The sequence below is a fragment of the Nanorana parkeri genome, unplaced genomic scaffold (genome assembly GCF_000935625.1).
Source record: "Nanorana parkeri isolate BGI_ZX_2015 unplaced genomic scaffold, ASM93562v1 scaffold346, whole genome shotgun sequence".
In the NCBI taxonomy this organism is placed as follows: Eukaryota; Metazoa; Chordata; class Amphibia; order Anura; family Dicroglossidae; genus Nanorana; species Nanorana parkeri.
The window spans coordinates 511,248-530,644 of record NW_017306614.1 but is presented as its reverse complement, the minus strand read 5'-3'; the positions used below and the strand labels follow the sequence as shown (position 1 = coordinate 530,644).

Genomic DNA, 19,397 nt, shown 5'->3' with positions numbered 1-19,397 from the left:
ACAGTGTCCATTTAAACCACCTTACATTATATCACTGACATTCAGTGCACCACCCCCATCATAGATAAAATAAAAGTTAGCCATATACCAGTTAGGCCTATTATCCCTGATTAAAACTGTCCTTCTGCTGGATGATTTTACACTGCTGTATCTTCTGCAGTATTGCAATTCTTTTAGTACAATCCAAGTCTGTGTGCTTTGACTTTAGTAAATTTAGGCCTAGCCTTGCTCATTAAAATTGTCCTGCTGCTGGGCACTTTTACACTGCTGTGTCATCTGCGTTTGGTGTAATAAAGCATCTGCCTGTACTCTTTTTCTGTAGTATGTTTTGGACTATTACCCTTTACTAACATTGTCCTATTGCTGTGTTGATGAATGCAGGAATGTTGTGTTGATGAATGCAGGAATGTAAATGCATGAGCTAACCATTTTTGTCTAAACTGTGAAGCAGCATTATATATGCATCATGTGCATGATTTTTCCATGTATGGCATTAGTGGAAATATGCTTTTAGAGACTTTTTGGTTGATAAATAATTTTTGCTGTGTGAAAATCACGCCCCAGGTGCGTGTGTTTAGGTTAGTAAATCACCCCCTATCTCACTTCAAGTTGTGACTATAGGACAGGAGGTAAAGGAAATCTCAAACTCAGGTGCAAAAATTAATGAATGAATTAACAAACTTAGTGTGGTTTTAACTATTCCCTAATTTTAAAAAAATATTACAAGAACAGAATATAGCTGTTGATCTACCAGAAATCCAGGGGGCTCCTAACTTCTTATTTTGGGCTGAAAACACAGTGCCTCTGCTGATCAGAAATCCTAACCAGCCTGGTCAACCTTGCCTGCTGGTTACAGAATTCTGTCTGTCCCTGCCCTTTCACATGTATACATATATTTCTTTACCAGGCCCACACTGTGTGTAGGTAAAGTGCTCTTGGGAGATGTAGTTCTGGGGGTGTGTTGGCCTTGGGGCGGCAGGGGGAGTAAATCCGGCCCTGGGTGTGCCTACATCAACAAGAACTGGCCTTCCTGCAGCTGCCTCTGCAAGGATCCAAAACACTTAAAAGATTGCACTGCTCCTCCACAGCACACAAGCTGGGGAAATTCAGGTGCTTACCGGCTGGAGCTCGTCCCCACTCCGTTAGCTGCCATCAAAACAATAAAACATCCGTCCGCACTCCATATGTCGCTAGAAACCTCGTTTATTAAAAATCCCACAGCTACACAAATTCATATTTAAAGTTCACAGCAGAAGCACTGACGTCATCAAACCAACCATCAATCAGCGGCTCAGCCCCCTTTTCCTCCCCTTCCCAACAATAGCTCAGCAGCTTATCTTCCGCTTCTTCTCCTTCCCATGAGTGATTTAGCAGCTCAGTTCCCTATGTTCCCCTCCAAGTGGTGCCTTTAATTCTTCTGCTGTAAACTTTGATGATGAATTGTTCCACGATGCCTGCAGCTACAGAAGTCAGTGAGGGCTTAGTTTAAAGCCCAGTTCTAACTTGGGCAAGATATAAATGATAGGATCTCCCACAGATCCTAAAAAATAAAAAACAGCTCCGACTAACACTAAACAAATTGCCAGTGCTGTTCCCCGTAGATTATCCACTACACCTCTTCCTGGTTAAATGAGGCTCAGCATAATTTAATCCACTTCCATTGCTATGTACTTTGCAGCACTCCATTGTAAGTCCAGAGAGCACCACCACATGGCACCATTAAGGATCTGCTGTTAGAAAGACATCTGGAAACAAGCATGCATATAGATTTTTTATAAAGTGGGTGTGCTCCAAGGGGGACCCAAGCCTGAATAGGTCTTTAAAGCTCATTCAAAGCTCAGTACAGAGACTCTGCCAACTGCCCATCCATTTCAACAAAAATCTTCCCATAAGGTTTTTTAGTGCATTTAACCTATTTTATGCATATTTACCTGTATAAACCTCCCTGTCGAAGATGTCTGCAGTCCCAGCAGAGTCAGAGCTGTATAAAGCAGTAGATAAAATGTGGGGATAAATGCGTGTGTGGTGGCAGGGGTGCTGTTTTTGCTACAAGAGCATGGCTTAAGCAAAATGGGTACATTTTGGTGAGATATTGCAGGGAACAGCTGCAAAATGGACAGCTCTGCTTGCAGCCCCAACATGCTGTGGGTGCTCTGAGTATTTTAACGGGGCAAAACAAAAACCTTTCTTGGCAAGATGACATTATCTGGGAAGCAACCCCCCAACGAATCTGATTCTCTGCACTATGAACCTCTGCAGCCTTTATTTACTTTTGCTGCAACCCCTTACACAATTCCAGCAGATTAGGATAATCCAACTGGCCCTGTGTCTTTCCATATGAGCCAAAAATGCTGGCTCTACAGTAAATGCATTTGATGGAACACTGCACATGCACCTCCAGACAACTTGTCTTAATTCTGCTGTAGTTAGGAAGCTCCAGAATTGTGGAGAGGGTCATTGTGGAGAAGATACATTGGATGAGAAAACTGTGGAGTAGATCAGCATGCATGTTTGTAATCAACGTGTTGAGTACCACACACTCATCCATCAAGTATGGATGATACTTCCTCTTTCTGTCTTTATGGCAGCCTTATGGGGGATTGAGTGGCAGATGATGGAGCAATCTTTAGTGAAGGTGTTATATAAAATCAGGTCAGCTTCACGATTGGATGACCTGTTTGACAATTTACCTCTGCTTGTTGCTCACCCCTAGGGGGTTGCTAAGAAGTGTCATATGTCTAAAATACTATATATTGCAAGACTTCTACAGCTCAGGGGAAATCTGTTCAGTGTCATAACAAAGGTAGAAAGGGGGATTCATATATCTCCCATAAGGCATAGTTTTACAGTCCCAAGGAGGCAGACCTTGTCAAAGGAGATGTGGTTTCTCCCGAATATATTTGATTGGATTGGCTTTGGGTGGACTACTTAATCATCCATCAAGTTTATGATCATGCTGCTCAATTTGTAAACCCTACTGAAGTCTTTTGAGGGTTTAGGTGATGGATGAAGGAGCTCTACTCAGTGTGGGAAGACACTGGCCAGGTCCATCGACAGATAACTACTAATTCTCTCTGCTTTTTACTCACCTCTACCAGAAAACCAATAAAGTATTATGGGTCTAACAGACTTGATAACATGAGGCTCATACGACTTCAGGAAAGGCTTTTCAGTGTTGTAGGATGGGTGTAAAAAATAGGTCATATACCTTCATCATGACAAGATTTTGTAATGGCGTTACACCCAGGAGGCAGAGATTGCCAAGTCAATGTGTCTATTGTAACAATTACTTATTTTGTCACCCATATATTGTCACACTTGTTCCCCTCATGTTGTCACAATTGCCTGTTTGTTGCCCACATGTTGTAACGGCCGCCGCCGTCACCTGCGGGCAGGGGAGGAGGAAGCGGCAGCCAGCCGCTCATTCGCTGGGCCGATTGCGTTCCAGGGTGGAGCGCACGCTCCTCACTTCCGGGTTTCGGGACCGCGTGCGTTCCACCGTGGAACGCGGAAGTGCGCCGAGAGCTTGCTCGGCTCCTCCTAGTAAACGGAGGCCTATTTAAACGGCCAGGTGAGACAGCATGGCGTTCCTGAATTGAGCAGAAACGCCTGCTGTCTCCTGGGACCCTCCACTTGCCTCCAAATCGTGCCCTCCAACATTGACCGGATCCGGACCCCTCCGAGGAACCCCTGCTTCTCCCATTGAGCCAGCTTTTTCACAAAACCGCAAGTACTGAGTGCTGTTGCACCCTCTTGTCATTCTGGACTGTTTAAGTATCGCCTGCATAGGCTTAAGCTGCTAAGGGGGATTTATACTTGCTTCAGATGCACATATCTGTGGACTCCTGCAGTCATACTGCCCGATTATCATTTACCACCTCTCCTCAACCCTAGTTTGCGTAGTTGAACCTTTTCCGTTACCTTATTATTTAACCTGAGGCTGTGATGCGAGGAACCCTAACTCTCTGTTAAAACTGAGAGAGTGAAACCAGGGTTCCATACCTGAGAAGCCTCCGCAGCTGCGATCCACACTACTTCAGTCCATTCAGGCGTTACACATGTTGCAATGATTGCCCATTTGTTGCCTGTGTAATGTAAAAATTGACCATTGCCCGAAATTAGCATACAGTATAAGTCAACTGCTCTCCCCCATGAAGTGGCAGGATTTATTTATTTTTTAATTTTTGGCTTACATATTATCAAATCGATGCCTGTCACTATTAAACCACTCAACTATTATCCCCATGTTTCCCCACTGTTAAAATATATGTACAGTCATACCTTTTTTAGTTTGGATTTGGAGGGTTAAAACCCCTATTGCGTTATTTTTTGCTGTCCATGTCCCTCTGTAGATTCCCTTTCACTCTCTGTCCTAGAGACGGTACACGTAATAAGAGGAGTTCTCCAAAAAGTGAGACAAATTCCAAGCTTAGCTGTCACCGCTGAACATTTGTCACCATTTGATGATTCTCCCTCACATTTTGTTCTGGTAACAAGTCTATAATTTAGAACAGCAGTGGCGAACCTATGGCACGCGTGCCACAGAGGGCACGCAGAGGCCCCTCTGGTGGCACGCAAGCCTAGGTCCCGAATACAGTGACCCGCACACTCCAGGTGCAGGTCACTGTAAAGTCATGTTAAATTTTAAAAGATGGCTGCTGCGAATCGCGGCGGCCATCTTTAAACCTGGCAGGTGCCCAGATTCTATTTAATATATTGCCGAACCAGCAATATAATAAATTAGGGGTAGATCGCGGTATCCTGTCCTCCTGACGTGGGGCTTCTCTGGATCCCTGCTGCTCTCCCCCACCTGTATGCAGCGGGGATCCGAGAAGTGAACAAGGCACTGCATCAGCAGCTTGTGTGTTTTATTGAGTGTATAAATGTTTGAATATGTGTGTTTCCCTATTTTGCCTAAGGCAGTAATGTTGAATGTTTTTTTGAAAGCCCAGCGCCCAAACTGCAATACAATACTATACTTACTTTCAGCGCTGGCACTTGAGATAAATAAATTGATTTTGCGTCGCAGTTTGGGCACTCGGGTTCAAAAACGTTCGCCATCACTGATTTAGAATATAGAATTGCTTTCTACAGTATCTCAGTGACAATAGTAACCACTATAACTAAAGAAGGTACACATAGACAGCCATAAAAAATATAACATAGGATCTAACCTTTTCTTACTCTATCCAAAACAAAACAAAAAGTTTTGCCTTTACATAAACTTTAAACCTTTAAATGTTTGTTTGTTTTTTAACTTACGGTTATAAACTTTTTTCTTTTTATTTTCCTATTTTTATTGGTTTAGTTTCACCATAATTAACTAAATAAACTTTGCCATATAGAAGGGGGGAGTTCAAAAATTAACCGCACTGGGTGTCAAATATTGGCCGTTCACTGCTGGCTACAAAAGCATGAAGAATTTGGTAACTTCTTCCCAAGTAAATGTGAATCTAAACGGCAAACAGATTGCTGAACTTGGCTCTTGTATGTAAGTTGGAAAAATTAGTTTATTTATTTATGTATTTATTTGGTTTTCACAATCATTTTCAAAAAGTAATTTTTCAAGTTCCCTCCAGAGAGTACAAAGTAAGGAGAGAAATTGGCCATGTCGTCAAATTGCAAGTGTATTAGTGGAGTCAGTTTTTTTTTCTGTCTTTTGAAGTCTGTTCACACCAGTAGCTGCCAACACTTACCACTGTGTTGTGTAGTTAAGATGAATAAAGCTCACCCGGCTACATGGCTCTAGTCAACAGCAAGACCCCTGCGATGAGCCAACTCATGCCACTTCCCTTCAATAAAATTAATGTGGTGCCGCAACCTTTGCCACCTTCAAAGTGGAAGTAGAGTGCCAACCAACTGTGATATGGTCTGTTGCTGCATGTACTACATTTTAGTAGTCATTTTCACTGGAAGAAATCCTGAAGAATTTACAAACTTGGGGTTTCTTTTAACTCCAGGCAGATATAAACGACAAAAATGAATGCAGCTTTGTATTCGTTAATACATCATTTAATGTTTGTTTTAAATGCAAGCAGTGTAAGTACCTTAACTTCAGCCTCCTATGCCTCCTGTACTGAAGAGCTTAGAGAAGGGGAGGGAGAAGCAGCAAACCAATCAGGTGTGTTGCAGTGCAAGAAGCAAACTGATTGGAGGAGATGGAAGAGTGTCAGGAAGCTGTAAGTCTATAGGTTCTTCTTTTACTGTCCAGTCACAGGATGAGAGGAGACCTGTAAGTGGAAGTAAAACTGCAAGAGAGAAAAGCAGAACCTTGTACTCTCCATCCAGTACATTTCAGCAGAGCCTTGTACTCTCCATCCAGTACATTTCAGCAGAGCCGTGTACTCTCCATACAGTGCATTTCAGCAGAGCCTTGTCCTCTCCATCCAGTACATTTCAGCAGAGCCGTGTACTCTCCATACAGTGCATTTCAGCAGAGCCTTGTCCTCTCCATCCAGTACATTTCAGCAGAGCCGTGTACTCTCCATACAGTGCATTTCAGCAGAGCCTTGTCCTCTCCATCCAGTACATTTCAGCAGAGCCGTGTACTCTCCATACAGTGCATTTCAGCAGAGCCTTGTCCTCTCCATCCAGTACATTTCAGCAGAGCCGTGTACTCTCCATACAGTGCATTTCAGCAGAGCCTTGTCCTCTCCATCCAGTACATTTCAGCAGAGCCGTGTACTCTCCATACAGTGCATTTCAGCAGAGCCTTGTCCTCTCCATCCAGTACATTTCAGCAGAGCCGTGTACTCTCCATACAGTGCATTTCAGCAGAGCCTTGTCCTCTCCATCCAGTACATTTCAGCAGAGCCGTGTACTCTCCATACAGTGCATTTCAGCAGAGCCTTGTCCTCTCCATCCAGTACATTTCAGCAGAGCCGTGTACTCTCCATACAGTGCATTTCAGCAGAGCCTTGTCCTCTCCATCCAGTACATTTCAGCAGAGCCGTGTACTCTCCATACAGTGCATTTCAGCAGAGCCTTGTCCTCTCCATCCAGTACATTTCAGCAGAGCCGTGTACTCTCCATACAGTGCATTTCAGCAGAGCCTTGTCCTCTCCATCCAGTACATTTCAGCAGAGCCGTGTACTCTCCATACAGTGCATTTCAGCAGAGCCTTGTCCTCTCCATCCAGTACATTTCAGCAGAGCCGTGTACTCTCCATACAGTGCATTTCAGCAGAGCCTTGTCCTCTCCATCCAGTACATTTCAGCAGAGCCGTGTACTCTCCATACAGTGCATTTCAGCAGAGCCTTGTCCTCTCCATCCAGTACATTTCAGCAGAGCCGTGTACTCTCCATACAGTGCATTTCAGCAGAGCCTTGTCCTCTCCATCCAGTACATTTCAGCAGAGCCGTGTACTCTCCATACAGTGCATTTCAGCAGAGCCTTGTCCTCTCCATCCAGTACATTTCAGCAGAGCCGTGTACTCTCCATACAGTGCATTTCAGCAGAGCCTTGTCCTCTCCATCCAGTACATTTCAGCAGAGCCGTGTACTCTCCATACAGTGCATTTCAGCAGAGCCTTGTCCTCTCCATCCAGTACATTTCAGCAGAGCCGTGTACTCTCCATACAGTGCATTTCAGCAGAGCCTTGTCCTCTCCATCCAGTACATTTCAGCAGAGCCGTGTACTCTCCATACAGTGCATTTCAGCAGAGCCTTGTCCTCTCCATCCAGTACATTTCAGCAGAGCCGTGTACTCTCCATACAGTGCATTTCAGCAGAGCCTTGTCCTCTCCATCCAGTACATTTCAGCAGAGCCGTGTACTCTCCATACAGTGCATTTCAGCAGAGCCTTGTACTCTCCATCCAGTACATTTCAGCAGAGGCTTGTACTCTCCATCCAGTACATTTCAGCAGAGCCTTGTACTCTCCATCCAGTACATTTCAGCAGAGCCGTGTACTCTCCATACAGTGCATTTCAGCAGAGCCTTGTACTCTCCATACAGTACATTTCAGCAGAGCCTTGTACTCTCCATATAGTACATTTCAGCAGAACCTTGTACTCTCCATACAGTACATTTCAGCAGAACCTTGTACTCTCCATACAGTATATTTCAGGACTCGATGGAGAGAAATACAAATTCTTTTGACCGGTAAAACAACTCCTATTATATATATTATATAGGCATTTTCTGTTTACCTGAGTTCAGCTTTAAAGTAAAACTGTCACAAACCTGGACAATTTAGTCTGAGCATATGCTGAAAAATGCACAATGGCCCATTAACACATGTCTTCCATTAAGAAGCATACCTCATTGTGGAATGGTGCTGCTAACCTGAGCATTTCTGTTCATGCAGAGTCTTGTGACAGTCACACGGGCAAGGACCACTTCTGGAAAAAAAAAGCAAATGGAGATTGGTGGAGTAGGAGAATGCAAATGTGAATGAAAAATGTACAAGACAACCTAGACAGGAGCCTAAGGCCCATGAACGTCCAAACCTTGTTAATTTCACTTAAAGGGATGGGGGTCAAAGCAGTTATCTTGCCTAGGGCCTTCAGCCTCAATCTCTGGGTGTATTACTTTTCCTTTTTTTATCTCACTGGTCCTGACAGACAGATCTTAAGCTTGGTGGCACTGGTCTAGCCAAAAGTGCTGCCTACAACTATCCAAATATCTTCATAAGGGAGATTGAAGAATAAGTTGAGTAGGTCCTGGAAATGTTTGGACTTTGAGGCATAGTTTTAAAAGACTGAAAACATGCAGCACATCTATTGGACCCAGTTTTATGCCTTCAGCACTCAATCCAATGCTGAAAAGTACTGGCCTGGACAACTTCCAAAATCTGTTGCCTGGTCCAGTATCTACTGTTCAACCAGTCTGATATCTTTTGCAGACAGAACAGGGTGTAAGTTACCTGGACCTGGTAGTTGATTAGACAGGAACTTATAAGCTTGTTTTATAGAACTGGGGCACAGAGCTAATCAGAGTTACAAACACCCCCCTATGCCAACCCAATAGTTTATCCTTGATGCAAGGTACACCAAAATGTCAGTTGTCATTCAAATCTGAAAACTCCTATAAAGGTCCTAAGACCGCTTTCAATAATGAATGGTGTGAAACGAAGTGAACTGTCAGCATTTCAAACCTACTTTCTCTGTCATACAAATTGTAGATTTGATTATATTTTAAAGTCTAATAACAAAAACTTTTTTTTTATTGATGTCTGGGTCTTCATTCAGAAATTGTACCATCACTTTCTGATGTGTATGACACCTGTCAAATGGTCAGAAACGTAGTCGCATTTATCCAGTGGGCATTTGGACATCAATAAAAACTAAACAGAGGTTCTAATTCTTTCCCACTATATTAATTTGTTGCCGGTATTATCTCTATGTTTTAAAACCTCACTCATGATATATTACTGTTCTTCATGTCACCTATGTGCTTTCAGTTCATATTCTGTGTATAATGTTTTCTCTGTTCTTTTTCATAGGTGTAAATGTTATCTAGGATATAAACATCTACAGGTTGACCTAAGGCGCAACCATGAATAACACCAGCTTTGCCAACGTGTCCGCAGCCAACAAGACCATGATGGGGAGCCCTTACAAAACAGTGGAGGTGGTATTCATTGTCATTGTGGCTGGTTCACTGAGCCTGGTAACCGTTATTGGAAACATCCTGGTCATGGTCTCTATAAAGGTCAATCGCCACCTCCAGACAATCAACAACTACTTCCTGTTCAGCTTAGCATGTGCTGATTTAATTATCGGGGTCTTTTCCATGAACCTCTACACTTTGTACACTGTGATAGGTTACTGGCCAATAGGGCCAGTGGTTTGTGATCTCTGGTTGGCTCTGGACTATGTTGTCAGCAATGCCTCAGTGATGAACCTCCTCATCATCAGCTTTGACAGGTACTTCTGCGTCACAAAACCGTTAACATATCCAGTGAGGCGAACCACCAAAATGGCTGGGATGATGATTGCTGCAGCTTGGGTGCTGTCCTTTATCCTTTGGGCCCCTGCTATACTCTTCTGGCAATTCATTGTCGGTGGAAGAACTGTCCCAGATGGAGAGTGTTATATCCAGTTCTTCTCAAATGCCGCAGTTACATTTGGCACCGCCATTGCAGCATTTTATTTGCCAGTGATCATTATGACTATATTGTACTGGCAGATATCCCGGGCCAGCAAGAGTAGGATAAAAAAGGACAAAAAGGAACCGACCACCAATCAAGATCCCATTTCGCCCAGCAATGTTCAAGGGAAAATAGTGAAACCAAACAATAACAATCTTTCAGCCATGGAAGATGGCCTGAATAACAGCAAAATCCAGAATGGAAAAGCCTCTAGAAATTCTGTAACAGAAAATTGTGTCCCGGCGGAAGGAGAGGAAAAAGAGATCTCCAACGACTCCACTTCTGTAAGCGTAGTAGGTTCAAATGCAAAAGAAGATGGGCCTTCCAAAGATATTCCTCAAGCTTCAGGATCTCAACCCCTTCCAAAAGTTGAAAACTCCAAGATGACCTGTATACGAATAGTTACAAAATCAGAAAAAGGTGACTGTGGATCTACAAGTGGTACCACGGTGGAAATCGTCCCAGGATCCAATGGTCGGAACGGAGAAGACAAGCAAAAAGTTGTGGCCCGAAAAATAGTAAAGATGACAAAGCAACCACCCAAAAAGAAAATTCCACCATCTAGGGAAAAGAAAGTGACAAGGACTATCTTGGCTATACTCCTAGCTTTCATTATAACCTGGACACCTTACAATGTAATGGTTCTAATCAACACTTTTTGTGATGTCTGTATACCTAACACGGTGTGGACAATTGGCTATTGGCTTTGCTATATCAACAGTACGATCAATCCTGCTTGCTACGCACTCTGCAATACTACTTTTAAGAAGACTTTCAAGCACCTACTAATGTGTCAGTACAAAAATATAGGTTCGGCAAGGTAAAAGAAGACAAGACATGGGGCAGAACTGCCAATAAAATACTACGCCATAGCACTTTACAATCGATTATGGAATGTGCAATCTAGGAACCTTATTCTGACACAGACCTGTGGAACCTTTCCACCCTCTGCACTTATAACTATAAAATATATAAACAAGGAATTGAAAGCTCTCTTGGATAGAGTAAGATATATGTAGACAGACTTGCCCGCTGCTCTTCGACCTAAAAAAATAAATAAAAAAAAGATAGACAAAAACAAAAACTTCAAAGGGCTTTTTAAGGTCCACTTATTTTCAATGTCTGTAAAATGACCATACATATTTTTACGTGTTTCGATGTCTACAGGACACATATTCTATTGACTCAAAGTTCAGAATATCAACTTATTAGATGGAACAAATGAAAAATTACTTTATAAGGCTTTTGTTTTCAGCGATAGACAAAAAAAAAATCCACTCACCTTATGACTTTTTTTGTGATATGTTCGTCCGAGACATCGGGAATACTGACAAACCTCAATTTTTTCACAATTTTCACCTTTATCCTAATGTTAAATGATGGCTCTTCTGTGCCTCCGTGTTTCTAGTGACTGTATCAAAATATAATTCAATTGTAGCCCTTGTGATAAGAAGGGTTATATTAGAGCTTCCTTGAAAATAACTAGCCAAGCAAATAATACATATATATAAGTGTTTTTTTGTACAATGGCACAGAAAGGCAGACTTCAGCTCTTTAGCTGTGGCAGAACTTCATTTTTTCATCAGATTTAGTCTAGTATTCTGAGCATCTTGGGAGATGAAATTTGGTGACAGCTAGCATGCAGAAGGTGTAGTGTCCATTCATCTTTGAAAGTTGGTACTATGTTGATACTTTCAAGTGTGATATACTGTACCCTGTCTTCATCCATACTTAATGAAATTACCAACAACTGGTTATTTTTGTTATGTTATATTACACATGTAGCTCTACATGGCAAGTTCTAAGCTGGCAAAAATTGTTTCAATTAAGGAAACTAGAAAGATTGCTGGGCAGCTGCTGTCCAGCCAAGCATAGGAAAATACGTGAAAGGGTAAAGCAGTGCATTATTTTGCTTTATAGATACAGATACACCTCTTTGCCATGATTGTATTACTTGACCTATTGCATCTTATCACCAGGTAAGTGTTGTTTACCTTTTAACTTTCTGCTCAAGCCTTGATTGGAAGGAAAAATATTCAGGAAAGAAGTGCATTATCCCTTCTGAGGGAAGTGAAAGTGCAGACATCTACACGATGCCTGCTTATACAATGGAGAAGCCATTTTGTGGGCTATAAAATAGACTACGATATACTAAAAACAAGTGATATAACCAAGAAGCATTGCCTAGAGTGTACATTGGCTTCATTCATTTGGGAGCTGATGTGATTTTGGGCATAGTGTGCTGACATCACCACACAGAATTACTGAAGGACGTCTTCCAGGGATAATCAGAAGCATCCACAAGCACATGAGTGACATGGACGGGCCCCACTTGTGTGGCACCTTAATCCCAAACAGGCTTTCAGGCCCAGATGCACATTTGCACCATTTCCGCTATGCCTGGGGGGTAAAGACTAGTAATGAAAGAAATTAAATTTTCATGCCCTGGAATTTTCAGCAAAAAATATGGAAAGGTGAAATTAAGTTGGTTTTTAAGGGTGCAATGGGCTTAAATTGCGCCAGAGAAACTCCCTTCAACTATCCTGAACTAATTATTGTGCCGAAAAACAGCTCTAAACTATTTTGCTGACAGCAATATCTTACATTTTGCAGTGAAATTTTGTCAAAATGATTATGCTCACCCTCTAAAGACAGATCTGTACTGAACTGAACTTTCATTTTAAATTGTACTTTGAACTTTCTGCCTAGTGTATAACTGGGCAGATGACGTTCCTTGGCACTAGTTCCCCTAGATCAGTGGTTCTCAACCTGTCTAGGGATGGGACCCCTTGGTAGATTTGCCAAGTTGTGGTGACCCCCAACGGTAAAATTTAGGAATGACGCGGCTGCTGCAGCGACATCTGGCGGGAGAACTGACACTGCTGCTCTAGGTGAGGGCTGAGGAGGACTCTCACCTAGCACAGCAGAAATCACACAGCGACCCACAGGTTCAGAACCACTGGCGTACGCCGTCAGAATAAAAAAACAAAACAAAAACACCCTAGGAATGCATAGCTAGATTCCTATTGGCTATTTCACTTTGCAATAGCCAATAGCAAACTAGCTATTGCACCCGCCCTCTGCTGCTGTCAATCAGTAGTGGGGACCTGATGGAGAACTTCAGGTCCCTCTCTGCTGATTGGCAGCAGCAGAGGGCGGGTGCAATAGCTAGTTTGCTATTGGCTATTGCGAAGTGAAATAGCCAATAGGAATCTAGCTATGCATTCCTAGGGTAGTTTTTTTTTTCTGACTTACGGCAGCCTACGGCCCCCAATGTCAGGCAAAAAAGGTTTACTCTGCTCGGGAGAAAGTGTTTCTCTCCCAGGCGGCCGGGAGCCGCTATCTAATAGCAGGAGACTCCCGGGCGACCCCTGGCAAATCGTCATTCGACCCCCGAAGGGGTCCCGACCCACAGGTTGAGAACCGCTGCCCTAGATGGTGCTGACAAGTATAGGAAATTCCTATACTCATCAGTGCCATCTAAGAGCTCTAGTGTCATGCAAACAGCATCCATTCAACTATATGGCAGGTGATCCATTTATAAATGAACCCCTAGGGCTTTTAGGTTAAACAAAAAGGTGTGTATAGGCTGTGTGCAAGAAAATCCTCTTACTCTTTTTTTATGTTTTTTTTGAATGACAGTAATGAGGTTATGTACCAAAACACCCACATTCAGAGGGGAAAACAAGGAGAACAGAGGAAGTGCTGGCAACCTTTCTCTTTTTTACTTGTTATATAATGAAGGGCCACAGGTCCATTTTAATAAGCCTCCAGTGTCTACTAACTAAAATGTGTTTTATCAGTAACATATGCAAAGAATAGCAAATGCCTACAGCCACCATTGTATTTACAAGTAATATAGCCCAGCTAGGTGTACCATTGATGTAGCAAGTGTTATTTCAAACAAAAGTGTTGTTCTGCCTGATAAAGTCTCCATCATGTGTATTGCCACATGATCACAGGCCTGTGGTGGTGCCATCATTTCCAGATTTCTGGCAGTGTTTATATGTATTGCTACCCCTTTGGTACCCCCTCCTTTAAATGATTACTTGTGTTATCTAAAATATGCTATTACAAAAAAATTGTAGCTTTAATGTGATTGGTTACTAAGTATAGCAAAACATTTAGGGTTAGAGGCCTGCGCTGCTAAGTGAAACCCTTTATGTTTTCCCAATCAGCACAATTGAGGGAATTAATGATATTAATTTGTGTTAAACAATATCCAATGTTTTCTCCTGCATTCAGTTACGTTTTTGCTTTCATTTCCAGTAGAGGATTTAAAATTTAATGCAAAAATGCACATCTACTGTATTAAAAAAAAAAATGTTTAGTAAAACTCCACAGTAAATACACACTTCCCCGTGTTTTATACCTTTAGAAACACTGCGATTTCGGAAAAATACTTGTTGATCCAATGAGCTCCTGTGCATTCTGCCTCTTCTGTACTAAGATTGCATGCAGGGTTATCAGTCCTACTAGTGTTCCTTCCCGGGTTATCAGTCCTACTAGTGTTCCTTCCTGCCGGACAACAGCACCCTTTTGTTATTGAGATGAGGAGAGGGGAAGGTATTCTGTAGTCCATCACAAAAGAACTAGAAGGGGCTAACAATACTGCTTGGAATTTTAGTGCAGCAGAAGTAAGAAGCTGACGGGGTTCCTGGCAGCCTAATAGTCCTTTACTTGCAGTGTTTTTAAAAATATTCAGTGGGGAAATGTGCATGTATTGCAGAGCTGTACTATGTATGTTTTTGTTTATTACTTTGCCCTTATATACTTATAGTAATTGAGAAATTCATCACCCTGCAGTCAGTTCATAAGTTACACTGGGCTTATGTTTCCACCTGATGATATTTAGCCTTGGCCAAATAAAATTACATAGCTGATACCATGCCTAAACATTGTCTGGCTGATGTGGGTATATTGGGTCGAAACCTAACTAATAGTATCAGTCAAACTTAGTCATGCAGGAGCCTTACAATCTTACAATGCAGTCCAAATTGTAGGTTTTTAATTCAATCCATATTAAAATAATTGGACAGGTGAGCTAATAATATCCTGAACACACTATAAAAATAGCTCCTTTTTAACAGGAATCACTCATCCTTGGCTGTAGGAAGACTGAAGACATGCCGAAACCCTTAGATTGCACAAGCTACTGCAAGCATCCATCCATTTGTACCTGGAATATACCTACCATCTGTTCGACAAGGCCTTTTTATTGGTCCACTAAAGCTGCAGAGAAGAAGACAAATCATGGTAACCAGTTAGTAACCATGTTTCTAATAGAGATACACAAGAGTACAGACACATGGAGTTTAAAGCACGTACTCTGTAAATAACAGTGTATCTATCATGCGAAAGTTGAATGGACTACCATTATTGATCTCTTCTCTTCTTTTAATGCTAGATAACTGGCTGTTACACTGAACCTATTTCTTCAGTACTTTATGTCTCTGATTGGGGGCATGTGCCCCCTGGGCCAGTACTAATATGGTTTGTTAAGCAGGAGGCCCTGAGTTGAGATACTTCACCATCTAGACATCGATTAGAGTGGGACTTGCACTCAGTGACAGATGCACATTATATAGCTGCCTATTCCCCATTCAGACCTGCAATCACAGTAACTGGCAGAGGGGAGTTTTCTAGCACTGGCCTTCTTCTATTGGCTTCCTTTGCGTCTCTTGGTATTCAACCACAGAATTTGCCAGGGCCGCAAAGGAAGCCAATGCTGGGAGATATATAAAGGTGTTTTAAAATAAACTTAAACTACGTCCTTTAGGAACATCTAACTTTCACCATACCCACCAATCAATGAGGTACCATGGCAGACTTTGCATGGTACACTTGCTTTAGCCTACAGAAATCTGTACCTACCATGAAAAAGCTAGTTGGCTCTGCTTGGCCTCTAGTCCAAAGGTTCCAAGTCCAAGGCTTCCCAGTTAATGATTCCCCTGTCCAATTATTTTAATATTATTGAATTAAAAATCTAAGATTTGGACTACATTGTGAGATTGTAAGTCTCCGGCATGAACAAGTTTGGATTGGCAGAGGGGAGTCATCCGGCACAGGCCTTCTTGCGGCCCTGGAGAATCAGATGTGAATGAGTACCAAAAGCTGCAAAAGAAGCCAATGCCAGAAGATGTATAAAGGTGTTTTACAATAAACTATGTCCTTTAGGAACACCCACCTTTCACCATGCCCACCAATCAATGAGGTACCATGGCAGACTTAACATGGTACGTTTGCTTCAGCCCCAGGAATCTATACCTACCATGAAAGAGCTAGTTGGCTCTGCTTGGCCTCTAGGCCAAGGTCTCCCTATCCAAGGCCATGGCTTCTCAGTCAATGACTCCCCTGTACAATTATTTTAATAATATTGAATTAAAAATCTATGATTTGGACTACATTGTGAGATTGTAAGTCTACGGCATGAACAAGTTTGTTTTCTTAGAGGGGTGTCCTCCAGCACTGGCCTTCTTTGTGGCCCTGGAAAATCATGTAAATGAGTACTAAGAGCTGCAAAGAAAGCCAATACTGGAAGATGTATCAAGGTGTTTTACAACAAATTATGTCCTTTAGGAACACCCACCTTTCACTATGCCCACCAATCAATGAGGTACCATGGAAGACTTTACATGGTACACTTGCTTTAGCCCCCAGGAATCTGTACCATGAAAGAGCTAGTTGGCTCTGCTTTGCTCTAAAACAAAGGTTCCTAGTCCATTCCTGGTTCCTGCCCTGAAACAAGTACACAGATTAAGATTTCTGACTCTTCTGATCCACATACCTGTTCTAGATCACTAAAGAACGTTTTGAAGTCATTATGTCAGGATACCAGCCAGACAAATAAAGGAAAAATAAAGAATGGCAACGCCCATATTTGCGTCATGATTGTTTTACTTTAATTTGTATTAAAAAGCAATGGTTCATCTAGTATACAATATGTTCCCACCACATATCCTGAGTATAATCAGTTCTTGGACTTTTAACACTGTGGATGGAGGTGAAGTGGATTAAGACGAGGCCCATTCAAATCAGAGGAGGGGCCTAATTTCAGTTTTCCCTATACTGAGAAGTGTCCAACTGTGGAACAGTATTCATAACTGCCTCCTCCATCAGGGTGTGGTCGCTAAGCAAGCAGAAGTGTTGCTGCCATGTGCAATAGTGTTGCTATTCTCAGAGCGCTCACCGGCAAGCTGACCAAGGTTTATTGCATAAGTGTAACAAGTGTTATCAAGCAGGGGGATTGGGGGTTCCTTGTATTATTCTACAGGTAAAATTAATGTAAAATCTCAAAGCAATATGACTATTTGTCTTTCAGAAACTTTTTTTTCATGTATGTACTACTGACAATTATTAAGAAATGTTGAAATGTGTTTGCACTTGATGAAACGATAAATATAATGGACAACTCAGTGTGTGCTGCATGTTTTATAAATAATTATGCATTTCTACATTTTGTTAACTGTGCATTCAGTTTTAATCAGCTAAATCCACTCCAGATACATCAGAATAAAAGGTGCAAAGTTACAGTTGGTTTTCTTTAGGCTGAGGGAAAAAAAGTTTGTTCCCTGCCAGAATGCTGCAGAGAAGGGCCCTTTGTCTCAATAGGGAAGCAGTAGTCTCACTGCAGAGACTTTCTGCTTCTCAAGATTGTGTCTGCAGAAAGACCACTGCTTCTCTGCAGAGAGCCCCATCCCCTTCCCGCACTCCCCCCCTCCCGCTTTCCCCCTTTCCCCATGCTAATTCGGAGCTAAAATTCTGCAATTAGTGAAGCTCATGATTCCTGCTAATTGGAGAGCTCTAGTTTTGGCTCAGCAGAGGGTGTGTTGGACCCCTGCAGTGAGACCACTGCGTTCACACATCGGTTCAGCATGCTGGAAGAGGACAGGCTTTTCTATTCGCCTGCAGAGGTTAAACTGTAGTACTAAACTATAGCAAGGAGTGCATTCTTGTCTTTTGCAATGGCCTTAAAGTGAACAACTTTGCACCAAGTTTTCTATTGATACCAGGTGACCATATCTCAGCTTGATGGTCTCTTCTTAAGGTAGAATACATTCAGTTCAGTTAATCTTTCATCGTAAAAATATGAAGTGTAGTCACAGCGCTAAAGGTTTTTGATAAATGTAAAAATCTTTCATCGTAGCTGAGGTTCTCCATCTTTCTTATTCATTTCATTTCCCTTCTATGCACTCTTTCCAGGTACGCAACATTTTTTTTTGGTGAACTGAACTGCATATTTAAGATGAGGCCTTTGTACAGGGGCAAAATCTTGCCTCTTATCTCCGAGTACTTACAAGTACGAGTACTGATACATTTTTGTTTATTGTCATGTGACAGACCAATATGTAGAAGATATGTAGAGTTAGGACCACACTTTGCAGAGGTGCCTTGGCGCGGCAGTGTGGCTTCTACAGATTTTTGGCCAAAAGTTTGTGCAACTAAAACCTCTGATTTTAACGCATACTGTTGACGGGGCAATTTGTTTTGTTGCAGGCTAGCTGGCAGGTGAGCTGGGGGATTTTTTGTGTTTTGTATTGTTGTAAGCCTTCCCAATGTGCGCCCTGCCATAAAGGCTGGTTATAGATTCATGCAGGTACCATTTTTTTCTAAATACAGCAATCTGACACCCAGTTGAAGCTGAAAACATGCTGAATATAGCATGTAAGTCGATTTAAATCCATTTTGACTGGCACAGCTTGGCTTTCACTGATTTTGTCACCAATTTCTTGTCACCAATGCCCAAAATTGGGAAATAAATGGAACAGTAGCAGATGGTTATGGTTAAAATTTGATCAACAAAACAAATCAACAAATATTGCCAGCATTAGCTTTAGAGTGGACATTGACTGGCAGATAATACCTTGAGAATGTGAATCCGTGAGTCACTTCAGTACCCACAGCGATCTCACTCAGTGGTAACAGCAATGCATCTATTACTTTGATCTTTTCCTCTACTCCATTAGAGTGAAGGACCAGAAAATGTGTTCGATTTACAACAATTAGTAAAATTCTTCATTGTGATACCAAGTGCTTCCAATCGCAAAAAGCATGTCTTCTCACCTGCAGGGAGGTCAAAAATAGGTGAGCAAAAGTGACAGCTTTCATTTACCCCAAATTCTTGACAAAGATAATGAGATTTTAGTACAATTTCACCATTTTGGTGAAAGGTGTTGAAATAAGGAAGTTCTTTGAAGTTTTGACGGGTGCAATGTCCCTTTGAACTATACTTACTAGGGATATTACTCCTAACTGGTGTATGCCTAACATTTATTTTATCTATGGGTATAGGGGGTGCAGTGAGTG

The 19,397-nt window shown here is 42.0% G+C and overlaps 1 protein-coding gene and 1 long non-coding RNA gene across 2 annotated transcripts; both read left to right on the top strand.

Moving 5' to 3' along the window:
• The first annotated feature begins 670 nt into the window (after nt 1–670).
• LOC108788724 lies at nt 671–16,141 on the top strand. The gene is made up of 3 exons (XR_001941355.1): nt 671–684; nt 15,338–15,347; nt 16,083–16,141. It is a non-coding gene; the product is annotated as an uncharacterized LOC108788724 (long non-coding RNA).
• CHRM2 (cholinergic receptor muscarinic 2) lies at nt 9,448–11,617 on the top strand. The gene has a single exon (XM_018558561.1). The coding sequence runs from the start codon at nt 9,497–9,499 to the stop codon at nt 10,913–10,915; it is 1,419 nt and encodes a 472-aa protein (XP_018414063.1). The 5' UTR covers nt 9,448–9,496; the 3' UTR covers nt 10,916–11,617.
• Nucleotides 16,142–19,397: the final 3,256 nt, after the last annotated feature.

Coding starts and splice junctions, on each gene's coding strand:
- CHRM2 (XM_018558561.1), top strand. CDS start 9,497: ATGAATAACACCAGCTTTGCCAACGTGTCCGCAGCCAACAAGACCATG.